This window comes from Sarcophilus harrisii, chromosome 1 (genome assembly GCF_902635505.1).
Source record: "Sarcophilus harrisii chromosome 1, mSarHar1.11, whole genome shotgun sequence".
Lineage (NCBI taxonomy): Eukaryota > Metazoa > Chordata > Mammalia > Dasyuromorphia > Dasyuridae > Sarcophilus > Sarcophilus harrisii.
In genome coordinates this window covers 506,287,569-506,308,843 of record NC_045426.1, presented here as the reverse complement: position 1 = coordinate 506,308,843, position 21,275 = coordinate 506,287,569, and the positions used below count along the sequence as shown (strand labels likewise).

Genomic DNA, 21,275 nt, shown 5'->3' with positions numbered 1-21,275 from the left:
TAATCATATGGCTGAAACAGAAAAATTAAGTCACATTGAAATGAATTTCTTAAAACACCATATTCCTCCCCCTCTTCTTTTTCTTTTATTTTCTATCTTTTCCCCTCCTATTCTATGTGTATTTACCTTTGTCACTTTTCTCTCTCCCTTATAGTTTTTATTTTATTCTTTCCTAAAATACTATTAACATTTTAGGGGTCTGTGTGTGTATGTGTGTGTGTGTCCTGGGAGTGTTTTTATTCTTTACATATTTGTCAGTGCAAATCTTGTATGTGTATATATTGGATAGAAGCACTTTGGGGTCAGGATATAATTGGTTTAGAATATTACCAGGACAATGCTTTGTACAATGCAGTCATTAAAAGAACTAAATAGGAATTAAGTGGAATTTCTTTTCTCTATGCCTTTTTTCTTATGAAAATGGTCTTTACATGACTGGAATGCATTTTTCATGAGATATTCTAGGGTAGGCGCCATTCTTATAGCTGAATTATTGACAGGCATATAGGATGTCATATATCCCTGTGTTTTATTAATTGTGCATTGGATGTGGTGGAACAACGACAACAACAAAAAAGAAACATTTAGAAAAGGAATCTCCCATGCAGCCATTAAAATTATATAAGATTCTTGACAGATATAACTATAGAAATACCTTTCTCTGAATATCCAACAAATATTGCTATGAAATGGTATATAAAACAAGAAGTATATAAAACTTAGACAATTCTAAGTGTCATTCCATTCACTTAAGTCAGAAGATTTGACAAAAATCCAAATAAAAGATTCTCTACTGATGATGAGGTTGTCCAAATGCTTTCATATGCTTTGTTTTCTTTTGTTTTGTTTTTTCTGAGCATACTATTCTATCAAAAACCCAAAGACTAAGTCTCCTTGGTGATTTCCCCCAAAATGAAAAAAAAAATGGTATAACCACTCTCTTTGAACGAGAGGAAAGATGAATGAAAAATGGATTGGGGAGGGAATAAGCATTTATTGGCACCAACTCTGTGCCACATACTATGCTAAGAGCTTACAGATATCATCTCTTGAGAACAAAGTCATCCTACAACATGCAGGTTGTTGTACAATCTATTTATTGGAAAGGGAATTCAGAGTGAAAATGAAGTGATAGAATTGAGTAGGAGGGAAGACATTGGGGAACCTCTCCTGAGGAAATTACACAGTATTTTCACTGATATCAAATTGTTCACAACCATAAAAACCTATTGTTTTAACATGAGTGTTACCTGGACTTTGTTCATCACAGAACAGCAGGTTTTGGAAATTTTTTTTTTAAAAAAAATAACAAACTTTTAAAGGAAAATTGAGTGGTACTGGCCAGGTAAAAGTAGGCTTCACCATATTTACAACTTATATATGAGAAATGATGAAAAAAGACATCCTAGAAAAATGTATAAGTTAAAGTGAAAGGCTAGTAATGTAGCTGGAACTGCATAGAAAAGATTGATAACTTGAAGTGTGCATTGATATTTCCAAAGAAAAGAAGATGGGGATTTTTTTCCCAATTCATCAGTTGGATTACATAACAGAGGATAGGTGGAAAGATATGGACAAAAATTGAGATAGATAAAAAGTATGGACAAACTATGATCTATATTAGTGAAGGGAGTAATTATTCTATTGACATCACATTTTCATCAAAATCTCAAAACTTCAGGATGACAATATTTATTTTTATAGTATTGAAATCATGTCTTTCCTAGGAAGGTATATATGCAATTGACATTATATACAATGCTAAATAGCCATAGTATTTGACCTCTGAAATAAAGAGGAGAGATTCATTACTTCATCTCTTCTCAGGAGCCAGGTTTAGTCATTATAATTACACCGCATTCACGCACACACACAGAGTAATATTTATTGCATTGGGCAGTTAGGGAACACAGTGGACAGGCCTTGGAATCAGGAAGACTCATATTCATGAGTTAAAATCCAACCTCGGACACTTTCTTCCAAAGTCCTGACTGGAAATTTGGGTTTTTTTGAAGAACATTACTCATAAAAAGATGGCATTATCTATCCTCATCTTGGTCAAACCCCACCCAATATTACATAAAATTTCATCTAAGATGGGGAAGTCCATTATATTCTATTCAATCTTGGGTCTAAATAACCAAAGTCTGTAGTAGCCTGAGTAGAGGTAATTTCTCTTTCCAAGGGTGATATGATGTCATTAGTAGCTCTTCATTGCTTTGAAGCATATAAATTGTGAGCTCTGCCACCATATTTGTCTTGGGTCTAAGAGAGACAGTCAAATGACTCTCCTTTTATTAATAACTATCTAGCCTTATTAAGTTAGCCAGCAATTATGTTTCTTGAATTTTTAAAATCAGCACAACACTTCTTAGCTCTGTGACTCTGGGCAAGCCAGTTAACTCTCTGTCTCAGTTCCTCATCTATAAAATGAGCTGGAGAAGGAAATGCAAATCACTCCAGTGACAAGAAAATCACAAATAGGGTCATAGAGTCTAAAATTACTGAATAACAAAAATTTTGTTTGTATGATGCCTTTCCATTTTGTCAAGACTTCTTGAGGCAGGGACTATTTTGCCTTTCTTTTTATCTCCGGTGTGTAGCAATACCTGGTACATAGTAAGTATTTAATAGATGATGTTATCTTACTAAGTGCTATTATTATTACTGTCACCCTTCAGGGCCAAAATTGAGTGCTATCTCCTGTATAAAGCCTTATTTATCTCTGGTGTGTAGCAGTACCTGGTACATAGTAAGTGTTTAATAGATGATGGTTATCTTACTAAGTGCTATTATTATTACTGTCACCCTTCAGGGCCAAAATTGAGTGCTATCTCCTGTATAAAGCCTTATTCAGTCACTTACCCTATAACTCATATCTCTCAATTTCTATAATATTTTTACAGGAATCACATGATTTAGCATTTAATCTTCCCTGCCATTTCTAGCACTGCACAGAAGAAATAAATGTTAATTATTTGAATTAAGTTGTCATATATAGTTTAGCCATTCGTTAATTTATGTTAGTTTTATCCTCCTCACTTTAATTGTAACCTTTCTGAGGGCAAGGGGACCTCCTGCAATTCTTTCATATTCTCCACTATACAAAACATAGGGAACCCCTAATTCAATCAATAATTCTTAATTATTGCTACTGTTTAATTAGTGATGTACCTTGAGTTGGTAATTGTTTGCACCACTGAAATCCTGTTGGATTCTCCATTATTTGAGGCAGTTTAACTAATACAGTTTTCCCTTTCTCTTCTTTCTAAATGCAGCATGTGCTTTCCGGTACAATGGGCTTTCATTTGTCTACCTCATCTACCTCTTGCTCATTCCTCTGTTTTCAGAACCCACCCGAATGACAATGCAAGGTAAGGTACTTTATAACTCAATTCCTTAGAGTTAATTGAAGGTAATAAGGAATATAGCAGCATCATTCCTGGCTTGACAGTCCATGTTGGCTTCCTCCATTGAGAGAAGTGATGTATCAGCAGAGCACAGAGCTCTTTAAGGGTCCATTGGGTGCCAGCCATGCCAACAGCTGTGATCAGCAGTGCCAGATGGCTCTAGTTCATGGTGCATGTGTTTGTCACTTACACAGCCATTTTCACCATATAATCTCCCTATTATGCTTCTATTAGCAGGCCTGGCAAGGTGCTGGGAATGCTTTGATTAGTTAAGTTAATTGAAAGCATTGTCAATAAAATGATATTGATGATGTAATAATACTGGAAGGCAAATTGGACTGTTTACTTGAAAAACATCATCCTGGAGAGGGAATAACAGATTCCAGAACATAAAAAGATCATACTGTCAGAAAATACTAGGCCTGAAATCAGAGACTCTATTCTGCTAAGTACCTTGAGTGAACCTCAACTTATCCACATCCACAATATTATCCTATTTCATGTGAGCATGTTCTAAAAATTAACTAGTAAAAGTACAGTTTGGTACTGGTTAGATTTATTGGAACTACATTTATGAAAATTCTAGATTACATCTCCCTCATCTTGGATGGAACATAAGAATACTTATGTATTATACATAAAGATTATTTATTGAAAGGGAAGGATAACCTATTCAATTCTGAGTCACACAAGTTTAGACTGTTTGGAGGTGAGGCTGACCTAGTCATTTTAGTAACTTCTCCCCTAAGGAGTAAACATTTTGGCAAAGAAGTAATATCCTTAGTTATATGAATTTTCTTGTTCTTCACTTCTCAACTGATGGCCTTGGATTAAGATCTTGCATTATGATGACTGATTTTTAAATTTTCTTTCTAAAAGTGGCAACTATAAATTCTATGATTATTTTCTTACCTCAGGAAAAAGCAATGCAATTCAACTATATTAGTTATTTTCATATTATCCAGGAATTGCATAACTTGCAGGAAAATGCATGTAGGGCTGAGAATATGAAAGTCTACACAAATCATCATTGAATGATTAATATCCACACTGTATGAAGAAGCATCTCTGGGCTCCCACTTACAAAGACGAAACCAGCAGAAAGTCATTATGACTCTATTTTAAAAAATAAATAAGCTAAATGAAACATATTGACCTTTGTATGAGCATTATAAAGAAACAGGCTCTATGGGAAAGAGTGTTCCCAAACATACCGATGTGTGTCTAGTCCCACCTCTACAGAAAGTCCTAAATACTATTCCCCAGTGACGTTCCTGGGGTGCTGGTGAAACATGTAGTGGGTTAATGGACATCTTGTAGATTGGTCAGTATATTTCTAGACAGATTTAAGCAAACTAGATGGATATAAAACCTGTGGTTCTTGCTAGAATTTAGCTCACATATTTACCATGGAATTAGGGGAGAGTCAAGAATTTGGTTGCTTAATTTGAAAATATTTCCACATCTTGTGTATTGACAGAGTAAAAGAAATTTCTTACTACTACTACTACTACTAGTTGTTTATATAATGATATCAGACAAATCTATGATTTCACTGGTATAGGCTATACTCAATGACAAAGTTCCTCTACAACTGGAGATCAACTCCCTCTCTGAAACCTTGTAGTCTTAGGGACACTGACAACTTGTGACTTGCCCAGTATCTTAACCATTATATGTAGGTAGAGTTGGGTGAGATACTAGGACATTTGAGGCTTTTGTATTACTGACTCCAAGGCTGACTCTCTAAAGTTCAGAAAACACTTGACCACTAGGTCTGGAATCCATTGTCATAGGCCAGTAACCTCAGATTTGATAAATATCTTGACTAAGCCATATCTCACCTGATTAGTAACAAAAATGCACAGAGTACAACTTGAGCCACTGGTGGTATAACAAATAGAAGGTTAAGATAAATATCAGGAAGGTTTAGGTTCAAATCCAATCTGAATCCCTTAAGAACCGTAAACCTGGGGCAGCTAATGGGTGTAGTGGATAGAACACCAGCCCCGAAATCAGGAAGACTAAGTTCAAATCTGGCCTTAGACATTTAACACTGCCTGGCTGTGTGAACTGGGCAAGTCACTTACACCAGTTGCCCTAGCAAAAAACAAAATGACAACAACCTGTAAACCTGAGCACATCATTTAAATGTGTTTGTTTTAATTTCCTCCATTATAAAAGTTTTAATTTCCTCCATCATAAAAAATAATAGTAGCACCTATCTCCCAGGGATTTTTTGTGAGGATGAGTGAGTCAATATTGTTTGTTTGTTTTTAAGTGCTTAGCACTGTGCCTAATACTTAGTGGTGCAGTGTGACTAGTACAAATTTTAAATATGTATTCCTTTCCTCTTCCCCATCAGAGGACATCATGCCATGTTGACTCAGTACATTAAGGTTTTCAAAGAGTTTTGCAAATATTATTTCATTTAATCTTCATGGCTTCCTTTTGGCATAAGTTCTAACAGTGCCATTATCCCAATTTTATAGATGAGGAACCTGAAACATAAAAGTTAAATGATTTGCTCATTTTTTATGCAACTAGTAAGTATTAAAGTAAAGTATTAAAGAGGCAGGATTCAATCCTAGATATCTTCTGATTCTAACTCCTAACTGTCTCTCCTCCTTTCTTCTATTGCCATCTTCTTTAAGTAACCAAAGAAGTAATATTGGGATACTCACAGGCAACACTCTGGGTTTTGTTTATGGGGAAGAACACTGAGCCTCTTCTCCATCTGTGAAAATTCTACCAAGAGTAATAATTACACACAATGCTTGTATTTTCTGTTCATTCAACTTCTTGTAACTTTGCTTCTGTCTCTAGTATTAATAGAACCTGTTTTGTCCAATATAATTTTTAAATTGCCAAACTTAACAATCTCTTCTCAGCCCTCTCATTCTTAACCTCTCTATAGCATTTAAAAATTTTAGTATCCTTTCTTCCTGGATACTTTCTTTCCTTTTGTTTCCATGACATTGTCCTTTCCTGGTTTTCCTTCTATTTGTCTAATGGCTCCTTTGCGGTTACCTTTGCTCATTTATCGTCTTTCTTGCATTTCCCTGAGACTCTCCCTAGAAGCTCTTTTATCAGCCCTTTTTTTATTCTCTCTTCACATTCACTTTTAGAAATTCAATCTACACCAATGACTTCAATTATTATTTCTATACCAATAACCTCAAAATCTTTGATTGAGTTTCAGCCTGTTCCTTGAACTCCAACTGCCTCACTTGATGTTTTTATAGTTAAATCAAATTCTATGTTAGCAAAGACTGAATATTCATCTTCCTAAATGGCATTCACTCAATGTCTTTACTTCCAATAGCATTACCTACCCACTCTCCCAGTAACCATTGAGTGAAATCTCAATTATCTTTGACTGTTTCATATCATTTATTGTCTACTTGTGCTCACTGACCAGAACCAGTTGTTATTACCTTTGTACAGTTTCTACATCCATTCCTTCTCATTATTAATAAACTAATTCAACCCTTCATCACTCTTTTTCTGGAGAGTAACTCCCTAACAGGTCTCTTCTTCCTGTCATCTTTCCCAGATTTGGCAAAAATAATCTTCCAGAATTGTGATTGTCATTACTCTATGCAAAAACATTCAATGGGCATGCTCTTGAGCTCATAAAGGAAAAAAAAAAAGAATCTCAACCTGAAATTTAAAGAACTTCTCTCTCTCTCTAATCTAGTTTTTTCCAATGCCATTTTACACTTCTTCCTCTTTTTCACTCTGTATTCCAATCAAAATAGACTATTAACTGTTCCCTAGCTTCATTAATAGACTCATGGAATCTGAAAAATGAAAGGGACTTCAATGGCTACCTAGTTCAAGTAGTACTTGCACAAGAATTCCCTCTGTAACATCCTTAATGTGTGAGTATCCAATCTTTACTTAATAACCTCCAAAAAAGGGGAAGCAAACAACTCTATAACTTTAAGAGGCAATAAGTTATACTTTTGGATCAATTATAATTGTTAAGATAATAACAATAACAACAAATGTTTATATAATATTTTCAAACTTTCCCCCCCCCTTTTATTTAGTTTCAACTTTCTCACACCACTCGATTCTACCGTCCAGAGACAAGAAGAACGATTCTAATGCCTGGTTGATATAACAGTTCTTTGAAAATCTGCTTTCATTCCTTCCTCACCTAACCACATTTTTCTATATTCCTTCCACAGATCATCATATATTACAGTCTCCAAACTTCTCACCTTAGTGGCCTTGGTTTTCTACATACACTTCAATTTATGAATATCTTTCCTAAAATTTGGTGCACAGGAATGAATAGAATTGTGGGTTTGGGCCATTGTGTCACACAAGTCGATTCATATTGAACTTGAAAATCCCTTGTAAAGTTAATTTTTTAGCCCAATTTTGTAGGATTCTCTCTCTCTCACTCTCACTCATTTTATCTTATTAGATTTAACAAATTGTTTTATCCTGTTGAGATTTATTTAGGCTCTGACTCTTAACATCCAAAATGTTAGCCAACAATTTTTTTTTGACTGAGGCAATTCACACAGCTAGGAGATGTTAAGTATCTGAGCCCAGATTTGAATTCAGGTTTTCCTGCCTTCAGGGCTGGTGTTCTATCCACTGTGCCACCTAGCTGCCCTAGCCATCACTTTTACCTTTGTACTATGAGATAAACATGCTATATGTGATAATCCAAATCATTGGTAATAAGAGCATGAGGGGGAAAAATAAATCCCTAGGGTACAATCCAAGATGGCATTGACCCATTAATAAGTCTTTTTTGTATTTCAGATCTATCTAACTAGAAGATTTTACCTTTCAGCAGATGTTAAACATCTTATTAAATTCTAAAAAGAGTTTAAAGGAGATTTTTTAGAGCTGTGCATGGTATCATATTTCTCCATAGTTTTCATAAATAGATAAGAGATTTTGTAAAATTCTTTGTTTAAATTTAGGTATATTGTTTAGTTATCTAGTTACTATGTCAAAAATGAATTTGAGGTTAATGTAGCATGGACTGTTTTGAATTTGGTTATGCTGGTTATTAGTTTTTATTGTTTCCTCTTCTAAATGTCCCCTTGATGATATGTCCTAGAATTTTTCAAGAGATCAATCAAGACCATTAAAAAGTGAGACTATTCTTTCATTTTGGTGCATCACTCACTTTTCTGTACTTTCTAAAATTTATGATAGTGACTAAGTAATCATAGTCACTACTTTACTCTAGGACATAGTTAATCCAAGCTTGATGATTATATCTTACTGAAGATTAATACTTTCTTAGTGTGTCCTCACTAATGATGGGTTGCTACCCTCTTTTCTTAGGTTCTTCCCAATCTAAAGATCATTTTCTTTGGTAGGAAAAAAAAATGAAGCAAAATAACAATTTACTTTAAAACAGAGGGATATTGATTGAAGGGCTCTACCCACCTCCTTTGTAGAACAAGGGGACCATAGCTTCATGATCTGATTAACGTGTGGAATAGAGGATATGGTTTATTCATCTTTAATTATAAATATCAATTTCCTTCCAGAAAACTTCAGGAAGTTTGGGGATTCTGGTCGAAATATCAGACCAGTTAGAAAGATAAGACCCTCTGATTCCTAGCCAGGAGAACATGAGGAAAGATCACAAATATAATTGGTTATTAGGTCATTTTTTAAAAAATGAACAGTTTTATAAAGACTCATTTTAAAAGACTGTTTTGACTTTAAAATTCTTGCTTTTCTTTTATTCTGAAGTCTGCTAAATGGATACATTCCTCTATTTCAGGGATAATGTCCTATACCACTGAGACAATTTCCATCTGCAGTCTTTTTATCAAACTAAGCATCCCCCTGCTACTAGCCTCAGCCTTCAGAGTGCCATTAATACTATACTTTGGCCAGAACCCATCACTAACAGGCCTACAAGTTTATGCTCAGGTGCATAAAGTCCTATGTTGCCAGTAAAAACAGAAGTGCAAAATAAAATCAAAAGTATCAAAGCCAGTCCTCTGTGTGTAAGGAAATCACCCTCAGAGTTAAACTGCCAGTCCATTTTACAACAGAACATTACAAGGACAAAGTGAAAACAAGAGCCAAATAAATGTACAGATGTTTGCTGTGCTGCTCTTAAAAGTGCTAAAGGTGACAGCTGTGAGGGAAGAAAGGGAAACACTCGTGTCCCTTTCATGCTTGTATTTTTGACACAATGTTGTTTTTACTTTTTCCTACCTTTTCAGGGCCAAGATAAAGATTGTTAATGAATATAAGCATTTTAAAAAGTCTAGAGAAAAGGAGCAAAGATATTTAAAAGTTATACTTGGGGATATTTTACTTTTGGAAGATATTAGAAATAAGATTAGATTTTAAGGAGATTTTAAAAAGTGATAAGGGAGGAAGAAAGAAAGGAGAGAGGAGGGAGGAGGGAGGGGGGAGGAAGGAAGGAAGGAAGGAAGGAAGGAAGGAAGGAAGGAAGGAAGGAAGGAAGGAAGGAAGGAAGGAAGGGAGGGAGGGAGGGAAGAAGGGAAGGAGGGAGGGAAGAAAAAAGAGAGGGAAGGAGGGAGGGAGGAAGGAAAGGAGGGAGGGAGGGAGGGAGGAAGGAAGGGAGGGAGGGAAGGAGGGAGGGAGGCAGAGAAGACTAATACATGTAATGTTATTTTAAGACTTACACAGTGATTCCTCATAGTAAATTATTACTGTAGACAAACTACAATTTTCTTTTTGCATATATGCTAATTACATAGTTCAATAAGAAAAGTAGTATTCTCATGTTCCATGGAATAGTTCAAAAAAATCAAACATATTAAGTCATTATATTTCCTGAGACCAGACAGTTGTCTGTGCTTCAATTTAATAGTTTAATAAAACATTCTTTAAGTGATTATTCTCCTCTTTCCATGCAGATGGGAGGGATGATTCTTATAAGAATTTTATTATAGAACTTACCATTGATTTTTCTTATCATGAATTCTTCTCTTCAAATTACAATTCTTATGATAGCTGTAAAAGTGTGAACTAAAACATATGGTCATAGAATACCAGAGTTGATAAATTAGAGATATAAATTCCCACCAATTCAAAAATTCCTCCTTCAATAGCCCTATTGGATCAATAGCAAGTTTCTGATTAAATATCTGTGGTGGCAATAAACTCAATGCTTTTGTGCAATAATTAAATTTACTTTATTTATATTTATACATATTTAGAACTGAAAGAAACCTTGGCATTTTTCTAGCCTAACATTTTTATTTTATAGATGGTTGATTTGAGGTCTGGAGAGGTTCTGTGACTTATAATGTGATATAGTAGAATGACCATTCCTCTCAGGATCAGAGCATCTAAGTTTAAGTCCTTCCTGGCAGTGTTTGTTAACTATATGGAATCACTGAAGAATCAGATCATCTCCTTAGAGAATTGTGGGAATTGAGTGAACTATACTGAATCCTTCTTTTTCTTCAATTCTGGAACTAATTCAGTTCCTTTTCTATTCAATTACGGATCTAGTCCAATTTCTGTCTTGTGAAAAACTTTAATCATGGAAATTGTGAGAAAACTTTATTACATTGTTTGAATGGCTACCCCTGTTTGGCTGGGAGGCTGGACCAACTCTACCTGTTAGTTAGAGAAATTCAGGACCTAGGTTGTGATCAGAAACCCATTTGTATCCAAAAAGTGATGCAAGAAATTTTCTCATAATTATGCATCTCAAGAAACCCATGTACCTTAAGTGAAAACTGGCCCAATACTGGTCCATCTGTTACTGTTTAATTCCTTTGACTGAATATGCACAACTGGGGAGGAGTGCAACACTTCTTTGTCTGATTTCAGAGAATTATATCTATTCACTTTCCTCCCTATCAATTCTTAAAACTAACTTGAAAACCTCTAATCTTTCCTTCAATTAGCAATCAGATCACCTAATCTTCTATCCTGATATTTGTTTACTTTTAATGCACAAAAATGTGTCCCCAACTGTGCCAAGCTGAGGAGACCTTGTCTCAATTTGGTATGTATTTGGCATGCATTAGTTGATAAACTCATATGTTCAGAAGCTCAAACCTTTGTTTCCGCACTTATTTTAGATTGTTCCCATTACTTCCAAGACAGTTTTCTCCAAAATGGAAAAAATAATATTTACTATGACTAATCTCACAGGGCTGTTAGTAGAGGGAAAAAAACCATGGAAACATTAAAACACTTAACAAATTAGAATTTGTCATTCTTTCAAGTTACAAGGTGCATTTCTAACAGAGAAGGGAATTAGAACCCATTTGTTCTGATTTCTATTGTCTTCCTCTTTATCTTCTGCAACTTGTTGTCTTTGGGAATTGCCTAGAAAGCTGAGTGACTTGTCCAATATACATACATATACATATTTATATGTATATGTATGTGTATATAGTATGTATATATGTGTAATTTATTTGTATAACTTTGGTCAAGTACTGTTTGTGTATGTGTTTATGTATTGCTGAAATGGGATTTGACAAGGGTTCCTGGCTTGAGGTCATCTGTCTAGTCAGTATGCCATGTTATTTTACATTTTGCATATAATATTTAATTTTATATTATCCACAGTCTTATAACTGAGTAAATAGATACATTTGACAAAGAAACTGAGACTTGGAGTTAGATGACATATAGTTCAAAATTATAGATTACTTATAGCAATAGAACTCGGGTCCTTTGAGTTCTATATACAATGCTCTTTCTACCATTCAGCAGTACCTTCTTGGGTTCTCCTTCATGTATATTTTCAAAAGTGTTGGTGTTTAATCCAACTGAAAAACAATTGTCAAACATCTGCTATGTACCAGCCACTATACTAAGTACTGGGGATACAAAAAGAAGCAAAAGGTAGTCCCTTCTCTCAAGGAGATTAGATTCTAATAGGTAAGAAAATATACAAATATGTATGAAGCACTGTATAGACAAGATAAATAAGAAATCATTAAAAGAAGGAAGATTCTAGAATTAAGAGAGCTTTGGAAGTAGGTTTTTTTTTTAACAAAATCAGACTTTTATTCAAGAACAATGTCTTTGTTCTGACAAAAGTATACAGGGTATCTATTGTTAGTAAGGCCTGGGGTATGTTTTAAAGGTGGAATGGCATAAGACTATTATATTTGATTTCAATTGCCTCCCAAAAGTCCAAATATCTGCTAAGCTATGAGATCTACTATCCTGTATTTGTTCTTCATGCTGTCCCTGCACTTCCTCTTGACTGGGTCTTTTCCTGAATGGTGATTCTTCTTGAATGTTTATGTTTTATTATCATCAGTAATATAAACTTAGCTTTTATAAAACATTTTCATATTTTAAGGTCTTTCCCTCACAATATCACTGTGAAGTAATCATTTCTTTCCTATTTAACAAATGAAGGAATTAAAATTCAGAGAAATAAAGGTATCATCAAATACTTAATAAGTAGGAGACAGAATTCAAATTCTATCTTGATTCTAAGTCCAGAATTCTTTTCACTCTACCATGTTGCTTTTTAGTTTTTCCTCAGGTAGTGTAGATATTGATACTAAAAGACTAAGATTTTCTCTCTTCATCTGGCCAATGATAACAGCTCTTTTCCATAAAATCCTTTTTTTCTAATAATCTAAAACCTTCCCTCAGCCTAGGTATAAGTACATTCATAATAAACTCAAAAGATTAAATAAAAAGTGACACTGAAAAATTTAAATGAAAAATAAGATGTATGTAGAATATCCATACAATTGTTCCTCTTATTTAAAATTTATACGACCACATACATCAAAAAATATGGAGACAGATATACAAATAGGCACTTTGTTATTAGATCACTATTATTTTAGTCATTTTTACAATACAGTAAATGGTAGAGACAGATAGGAGTGAAGCTTGCAGTATTATTTTTGCTATTATATTTGTGTCATATGTTAGTGGCTTGCATACCAATCTGAGCAGTATATTTAAAATGAATATCAAAAGTAATTCAACAGTAATTTGTCATAGCTTAAATAAATTGTGTTGTTGATGATAGCAAAATATTTAAGATTTTAGCATCTATATTCATTAGGGAGATTGGTCTATAATTTTCTTTCTCTCTTTTCAGCCTACCTGGTTTAGGTATCAGTACCATGTCTGTGTCATAAAAGGAGTTTGGTAGGACTCCTTCAATCCCTATTTTTTCAAATAGTTTATATGGCATTGGGGTTAATTGTTCTTTAATGTTTGGTAGAATTCACATGTAAATCCATCTGGTCTTGGGGATTTTTTCTTAGGAAGTTGGTTAATAGCTTGTTCTATTTCTTTTTCTAAGATAGGACTGTTTAGGATATTTACTTCTTCTGGGCAAGCTATATTTTTGAAGGTATTTTTCCATTTCATTTAAGTTGTCGAATTTATTGCCATAAAGTTGGGCAAAGTAATTCCTAATTATTGCTCTAATTTCCTCTTCATTAGTGGAGAGTTCTCCCTTTTCATTTTTAAGACTAACAATTTGATTTTCCTCTTTCCTTTTTTTAATCATATTTACTAAGGGTTTGTATATTGTGTTGGTTTTTTCATAGAATCAACTCTTAGTTTTATTAATTAATTCAATAGTTTTTTTACTTTCAATTTTATTGATCTCTCCTTTTATTTTTAGAATTTCAAGTTTAGTGTTTGACTGGGGATTTTAATTTGTTCCTTTTCTAGCATTTTTAGTTGCAAGCCCAATTCGTTGACCTTCTCTTTCTCTATTTTATGCAAGTAGGCCTCTAGAGATATGAAATTTCCCCTTAATACCACTTTGGCTGCATCCCACATATTTTGGTATGATGTTTCATTATTGTCATTTTCTTGGGTGAAGTTATTAATTTTGTCTATGATTTGCTGTTTCACCCAATCATTCTTTAGTATGAGATTATTTAGTTTCCAATTATTTTTTGGTCTACTTTCCCCTGGCTTTTTGTTGAGTGTAATTTTTATTGCATCGTGGTCTGAAAAGGATGCATTTACTATTTCTGCCTTACTGCATTTGAGTTTGAGGTTTTTATGTCCTAATATATGGTCTATTTTTGTATAGGTTCCATGAACTGATGAAAAGAAAGTGTACTCCTTTCTGTCTCAATTTAGTTTTCTCCAGAGATCTATCATATCTAACTTTTCTAGTATTCTATTTACCTCTTTGACTTCTTTCTTATTTATTTTGTGGTTTGATTTATCTAATTCTGAGAGTGCAAGGTTGAGATCTCCTACTATTATAGTTTTGCTATCTATTTCTTCTTGCAGCTCTTTTAATTTCTCTTTTAAGAATTTAGATGCTACACCACTTGGTCCATATATGTTTAATATTGATATTGCTTCATTATCTATGCTACCCTTTAGCAAGCTATAGTGCCCTTTCTTATCTCTTTTAATTAGATCAATTTTTGCTTTTGCTTGATCTGAGATCAGGATGGCTACCCCTGCTTTTTTGACTTCACCTGAAGCATAGTAGATTTTGCTCCATCCTTTTACCTTTATTCTGCATGTATCTCCCTGCTTCAGGTGTGTTTCCTGTAAACAACATATTGTAGGATTCTGGCTTTTAATCCATTCTTCTAATTGCTTCCTCTTTATGGGGGAGTTTACCCCGTTCACATTTATGGTTAAAATGACCAGTTCTGTATTACTTGCCATCTTGTTAACCCCTGTTTATGCTTTTGTCCCTTCTTTTCCCCTTCCCCCCCTTCCCAGTATTAAACTTGTGAGCACCACTTGCTTCTCACAGCCCTCCCTTTTTAGTATCCCTCCTCCCCACCTTAGAGTTCCTCCCCCTATCTTACTCCTTTCCCTCACAGTTTCTGTATTCCCTTCTGCTTAGGTTATTCCTGGAAGTAGGGTTTTTGTTGAAACTTTAAGGAAGCCAGGAAGATCAAGAGGTGGGCTTGAGGAGGGAGAGTGTTCCAAGTATGAAGAGAGAGCCTGAGAAAATGTCCAGAGTTTACAGATAGAGTGTCTTGTTCATGGAATAGCCATAAGGCCAGTGTCACTGAATCAAAAATTATGTCCAGGAGTAAAGTATAAGAAGAGTAGGAGGGGACTAGGTTATAAAATTTTTAATGCCAAACAGAACATTATGTAGTTGTTTTTTTTTTCCTGGAGGCAATAGAAAACCACTGGATTTTATTATGAGAGAAGAGAGAAAAGATGAGAGGAGAGGAGAGGAGAGGAAAGGAGAGAAGAAGAGAGGAGAGGAGAAAGAGGAGAAGAGAGGAGAAGAGAGGAGAGGAGAGGAGAGGAGAGGAGAGGAGAGGAGAGGAGAGGAGAAAGGGAGGGAAGGAGAGAGAATCAGCCTTTTGTTTTAGGAAAATCATTTTAGTGTCTGAAGGGAAGATGGATTGGAATACGGATAGACTTGAGTCAGACAGACCTACTTGCAAACTATTATAACAGTCCAGGAATGGTTTGATGAAAGCTCGTGTTCGAATATGGCACTGTCAGGAGAGAAGAGGGCATATTCCAGAGGCCTTGACAATAACTTGGATATTGAGGGAGAGGTGGTTGATGAGAAAAAGTGAAGAATCCAAGATGACTCCTAGGTTGTGAACCTGAGGTACTTGAGAAATTCAAGTGTTCTCTCCTAAAGTAATAAGGAAGGTAGGAGGTAGTGAAGCTTAAGGGGAAAGAGAATAAATTTATTTTTAGACTTATTGTGTTTAAAATATCTACAGGACACCTAGTTTGGGATAATTGAAAGGCTGTTGGAAGTGCAAGATTAGAGGTCAATATAAAGTTTAGGGTAGAATAACTATATTTTAAAATAATCAAGTGGTAATTAAATTAGTGGAAGATGATGTAATCTATAGTTGGAATAACAGAACGGGAGAAGAGAGGAGGACCCAGAACAAAGTCTGAGGGACACCTGCAATTAGAGTATCCCTCAGGAAATGTGACATTTTAGAATTGCACACAAAAGAGGGAAGATGGCTTAATGGATGATGAACTGGATTTTGATTTAATAAAGCTAATTGACTGACTCACAAAAGTGAGCTCAGATTATCCCATATCTCTATAGGGATGATAATAGTACCTACCTTACCTGGTTGTTGTGAGAATCAAATAGGATAATATATGTGAAATACCTTAAAAACTTAATGTGCCTTATAAATTCTATTGTTATTCTGGATATAGTTGGAGCATGTAAAAAGACTGGTCTTGGATTGTGGAGATTAAACATTAAGGTATTGAAGAAAAAATATAGAGGGATATGGGACAATAGATTAAAAAGGGGAAAAAGACATAAGGAGGAGTAACATTTGGATAAGATTGCATTGAAATTGCTCCTGGCTTTATATATATTTCCAAATTTTAAGCCAGGACTTGTTTGATTTGCATTCTATGTTCCTGGCAACCTTCCTTAACACCTCTCTAGGACAACCACATTCTAAGTCCAAGTAAATCCCAGATTACCAGTCTACCAAAATAGTTTATTAAATGCAACCATTTCCCAAGATAGAAACTCCTAGAATAATAGGCCATATAATTTCCTCCCCTTTGCTTTAGTGGGGTCATTCTGGGTGAGCCATTAAAGAAATCTAGGCAATTGTTTAAATTTTTTTTGATGTTTTACTGTGCAACTCTAGACTTTCTTTATTTAAAGTTGCAGAGCTGCAGAAAGGAAAATTAATTTCCTCTTGCTGGTTTTTTTAAGTGATTAGGAATGAGACTACTCCTTTAAATTTATTAACCAAGGCATAATTAACTTATGATGGCTAAAATATTTCTTATTAATGAAGTATTAACTTCTGAAATCAAAAATTTATATATGAAAAATGATATAAACAAGTTAGCACATTATACTATGTGCAGAATTATACATTCTGTTTGAGTGGGAAAGTCAGTATTCAAATCCATATAACTTGAGAAAGCAGTCATAGGTTTTGAAAGTTTATTTTTTCTTTTGAATGTCTAAATAATGTTTTCACTACAAAATTTTCTCTATGCATTCCTTAGTTACATTTTGATCAAACACAGCACTGACTCTTGTTACTTCTAATATCAGATTAGGACAAATTAGGACATCAATAGAGAGCCAAAGTGGTTTCTTTTTTCTTTTGTGTCTCATAAGAATCCAATGATAGATGATAATTATGTTTATACAATGTTTCAATGGACTTATTCAATAGTTCACTAATAATATTCTTAGCCTCTATATTTTCTATTCAGCATAAAAATGATCACAATAGAACCATACATTTTTATCAAATTGTCAACCCTTTTAAACTTTGCTTTGGAATTTTTCAAAGGGAATGATTTCTTGTATCTCCTTTTCCTTACTCTACATACAAGCATTCTATGAAAAGAAATTATGGGTTCTCTTGGTTTCTTACCTGTCTTTACCAAAACTTATCTCAGTTTCAGGGGCAGTAATAGCAACAATTTCTTTCCTAAACTATATTCAGATGTTTCTATATAAAGGAAATTAATTTTGTATCGTACTCTTTCTTATTCTTATTTAAACAAGGGTTGGACCTTATAACCTATGAGGCTACATTTTCAACTCTTAAGATTTTGTGGTTATAATGAAAATCTTAGAGCATCTGGGGAAAATGGGGAGGGAGACTGGAATTGGGAGATGGTATGAGACAGGACATTTGGTGTGCTTTGGTGATAATTATAAACTAATGATAATTATGAACTTTGATTAATTATATAACTTTGGTGATAATTATTATTTGACAAGTAAGTATTAATTATATGCCAAAGTTGCCCTGGAATATAAAAGGATAGAGATAGTAAACTGCCCAACTTTGGTCAACAAAACATTTAGGGACTATGTCAAAAGTTATTTAGAAATGTAATGTATCTTCCATTGATGAAGTTCATATTTTTTATTCCTAAAACATACAGAGCTCAATTTTGATTTTTTTTTTTTTGCAGTGGGGAAAAAGCTCTCATAAGTTACTGAAGGCTCAGAGTGAAAAGAAAGATTTAATTTTTGTCTACATAATAATTCAGAGGGGATGAATCCTTGTATTTATATAGTAGGTATTTAGTAAATACTTATTAAATTGAATGTTTAGACATCAAAAAAGAAAGTAGCATATAACATTTAAGGCAACCTGGGTCTGGTTTTTGTTAAAACACTTGGCTGGTCTTTCTATTATCATTTGTGTGTGTTTGTGTATATGTTTGTATGTGTTTTCCATTATTACATCAATAAACTAGAGGCAAAACCCCCATAACATCATTGAGGAAATTATTAGATGTGTATATAATTATACATATCAATCAATAGACACAAAGCATTCCAATAAAGAAACTAATGTGTTCTAGTTTTTGCCTTAGAAAAGTTTATAAGAAATTTTTCATTATAATAATTTTTAGTTAGAATTGTTCACTCTTTTTTAGATAGTTATGGAAGCAGTCACTCCATTTTTTTAAGTTATATGAAACCCTCAGTTTGATCTTTAAAGGAACCTCTCCTACTTTTCCAGTTTTTAAACACTTTCTTTCCCTTTACCTACTCTAAGATGTGACTCTTCTTTTCAATCATTTTTTAGTTGTGTCCTGTTCTTTGTGACCACACTTGAAGTTTTCTTGACAAAGATACTGGAATGGTTTGTCATTTCTTTCTCAAGCTAATTATACAAATTAGGAAGCAGAAGCAAGTAGGATTAAGTGATTTGCCCAGGGATACTCAGCTAGAAATATCTGAAGCCATATTTGAACTCAAGAACATAATTTTTCCTGATTGCAGGTCTTCTCTCTCTATAGCACCACCTAGAATTACTTTGACTCTCCTGACCTATTTGCTACTTCTCACACTGGACATTCCATCTCTGCATTCTCATTAATGAGAAGGTTCCCTAAACCTGGAATTCTCTTCTCCCTCACTTTTGTTGACTAGCTTCCCTTGCTTCAATAATTAGCTTAAATTCCACTGGCTGTAGAGGCTTTTCTGAATCTCTCGGAGATTACCTTCCATTCATATGCTTTAAAATATCTTTTATGTTCACAATTATTTATATGTTACCTCCCCCACTGGAATGTGAGCCCTTTGAGGTCTGTGATCCTAGTTTTGCTTTATTTTTTAATTACTGGTCCTTAGCATAGTGACTGAAATATGGCAACCACTTAAAATATTTGGATAATGACTTTCTCTAAAATGTGGGTAAATTACTCTCTTCTTTCAATGAGTTTATAGTTTAAAGGAGGAAAGGACACCTTCACAAACAGCTATAAAATATTAAGTTCTTCAAAGTTATCAAAGTAAAATATTATCATTTAATATTTTAGCACAAATTACTGGATGATCTCCTTAGCAAACAAATGTGATTGGTTATGGGGAACCTGTGGATGGTGACCCCCATATGGTGTTTCATAATTGAATGTGAGAGGGGATCATAAAATTATAATTTATTACCAGTAATATTTTATTTTTATACCCATTTTGTATACCTACATACCTGGGGATCACGTAAAAATTTCTTGGGCAAAAAGGGGTCCCAAGTAGAAAAAAGTTTAAGAAGCCCTATGGCACAGAATAAGAGATACATAAGAACTGATGATGAAGTAAAGTTGAGGGTATTAGAGTCATGCTGACTCTGGCCATCTCACCTTAGGCACAAAGCTTGGTTTAGACCCTTGTTTTATAGGGTTCTTATTTAAAGAACTCTTTATCAGTTTTTCCTAACAATTTAAGTTTTTCATTAACCCATCTTTGAGGAAATTGTGGATGTCAGTTGGTGTAAAGGACTTCAATGGGGTCATCATTTAGTAGTGCAGGGAGAAATATACGTTAAGAAGCTTTTCATGGGACTTTTAATCCTCAGCTGTGCTTTCTTTAGCTATCCTTGCATTGCATGATGATCAAATGAGCTAAATAATACATAAATGCTTTGTGATATAATGGAAATTACAAAGAGGTCAGTGAGGTCACTAAGAGAGTTAAAGGAAGAGAAGAAAGGGGAAGTGGGCTGTAGTGAAGTAGCTACAGACAAGTAAAGCCCAATTGAGTATCTTTTTGTAGCTGATAAATGGCTTGTCCCTTATTTTTGATGAGTCAACACCTTGTAGGCATTTTTTAATATGACTGGTTAGTAGGAAGCACTCCATGCCCCAAGTTAGAATTAATTATTCATAGCCAGTCTTGTTCACTATCAAGCTTATTTGAAGCTATGGCTATTGATATATAGATTGTACTGTTTGGCTTTTTCAAAAAGAAACTGTTAAGCAAGCAAGTCTTTCCCCATGTGTGCAAAATGAGCTGAAGACAGGCAGTAACAAGGTGTTGATTTAAATGTATTTTTGTATTTGAATCGCAGTAACCAATTATGTCCCTCAGCCATATGTTGTTCATCAAATATTTATCAAATACTTTTGTTTTGAAAGGCTTTTTATAAGTCCTAAGAAATAAAACATTGTTGATAAAATGAACCTTGAACATTTTGGAGTTGTATTTGTGGGGGGAAGAAAGTTTGCATGTTTTATTTCTAAACACATTTTTTAAAAAAAGAAATATATTTTTGTAAGAAAAATCTTTAGATTCCAGAAGTTTATGTTTATATATTCTCTGTTGCAAGGTAGAGCTCACCTTAACACAGAATCCTAAATAAATATTTGCCAATGAATAGACATGACTACATTATGCAAAACCATACTTATATGGAATGGTGGGTTATATTAAAAGTGGGTGAAATTGTAGTACTTGACTACCACTTCATATTTTTAAAAAAGTCCTGTAAGGGGATGGGAGAAAACAAAAATAAATAGATTTTTGAAGTTCAGGTTGAAGTGCTAATTATATTTGGCCATGAAATTTGCAGGATATAACAAACTAAATCTTAGATAATCATAGAATCATAATATTTTGGAGCAGAAAAGAATTTTGATTGTATCACTTTGAAACTATTCTACCTTGTCTGATCTCAGAAGATAAGTTAAGTC

At 34.0% G+C, this 21,275-nt stretch overlaps 1 protein-coding gene across 9 annotated transcripts in view; it reads left to right on the top strand.

Annotated features, from left to right (window-relative positions):
• Positions 1 to 21,275, top strand: part of PIEZO2 (piezo type mechanosensitive ion channel component 2) — a 545,237-nt gene that overhangs the window by 81,795 nt on the left and 442,167 nt on the right. For all 9 annotated transcript variants that reach the window (XM_031946650.1, XM_031946649.1, XM_031946651.1 and 6 more), the window contains exon 2: positions 3,279 to 3,374. In XM_031946650.1, the coding sequence (XP_031802510.1) occupies positions 3,279 to 3,374 (96 nt within the window). The remainder of the gene's footprint in view (positions 1 to 3,278; positions 3,375 to 21,275) is intronic.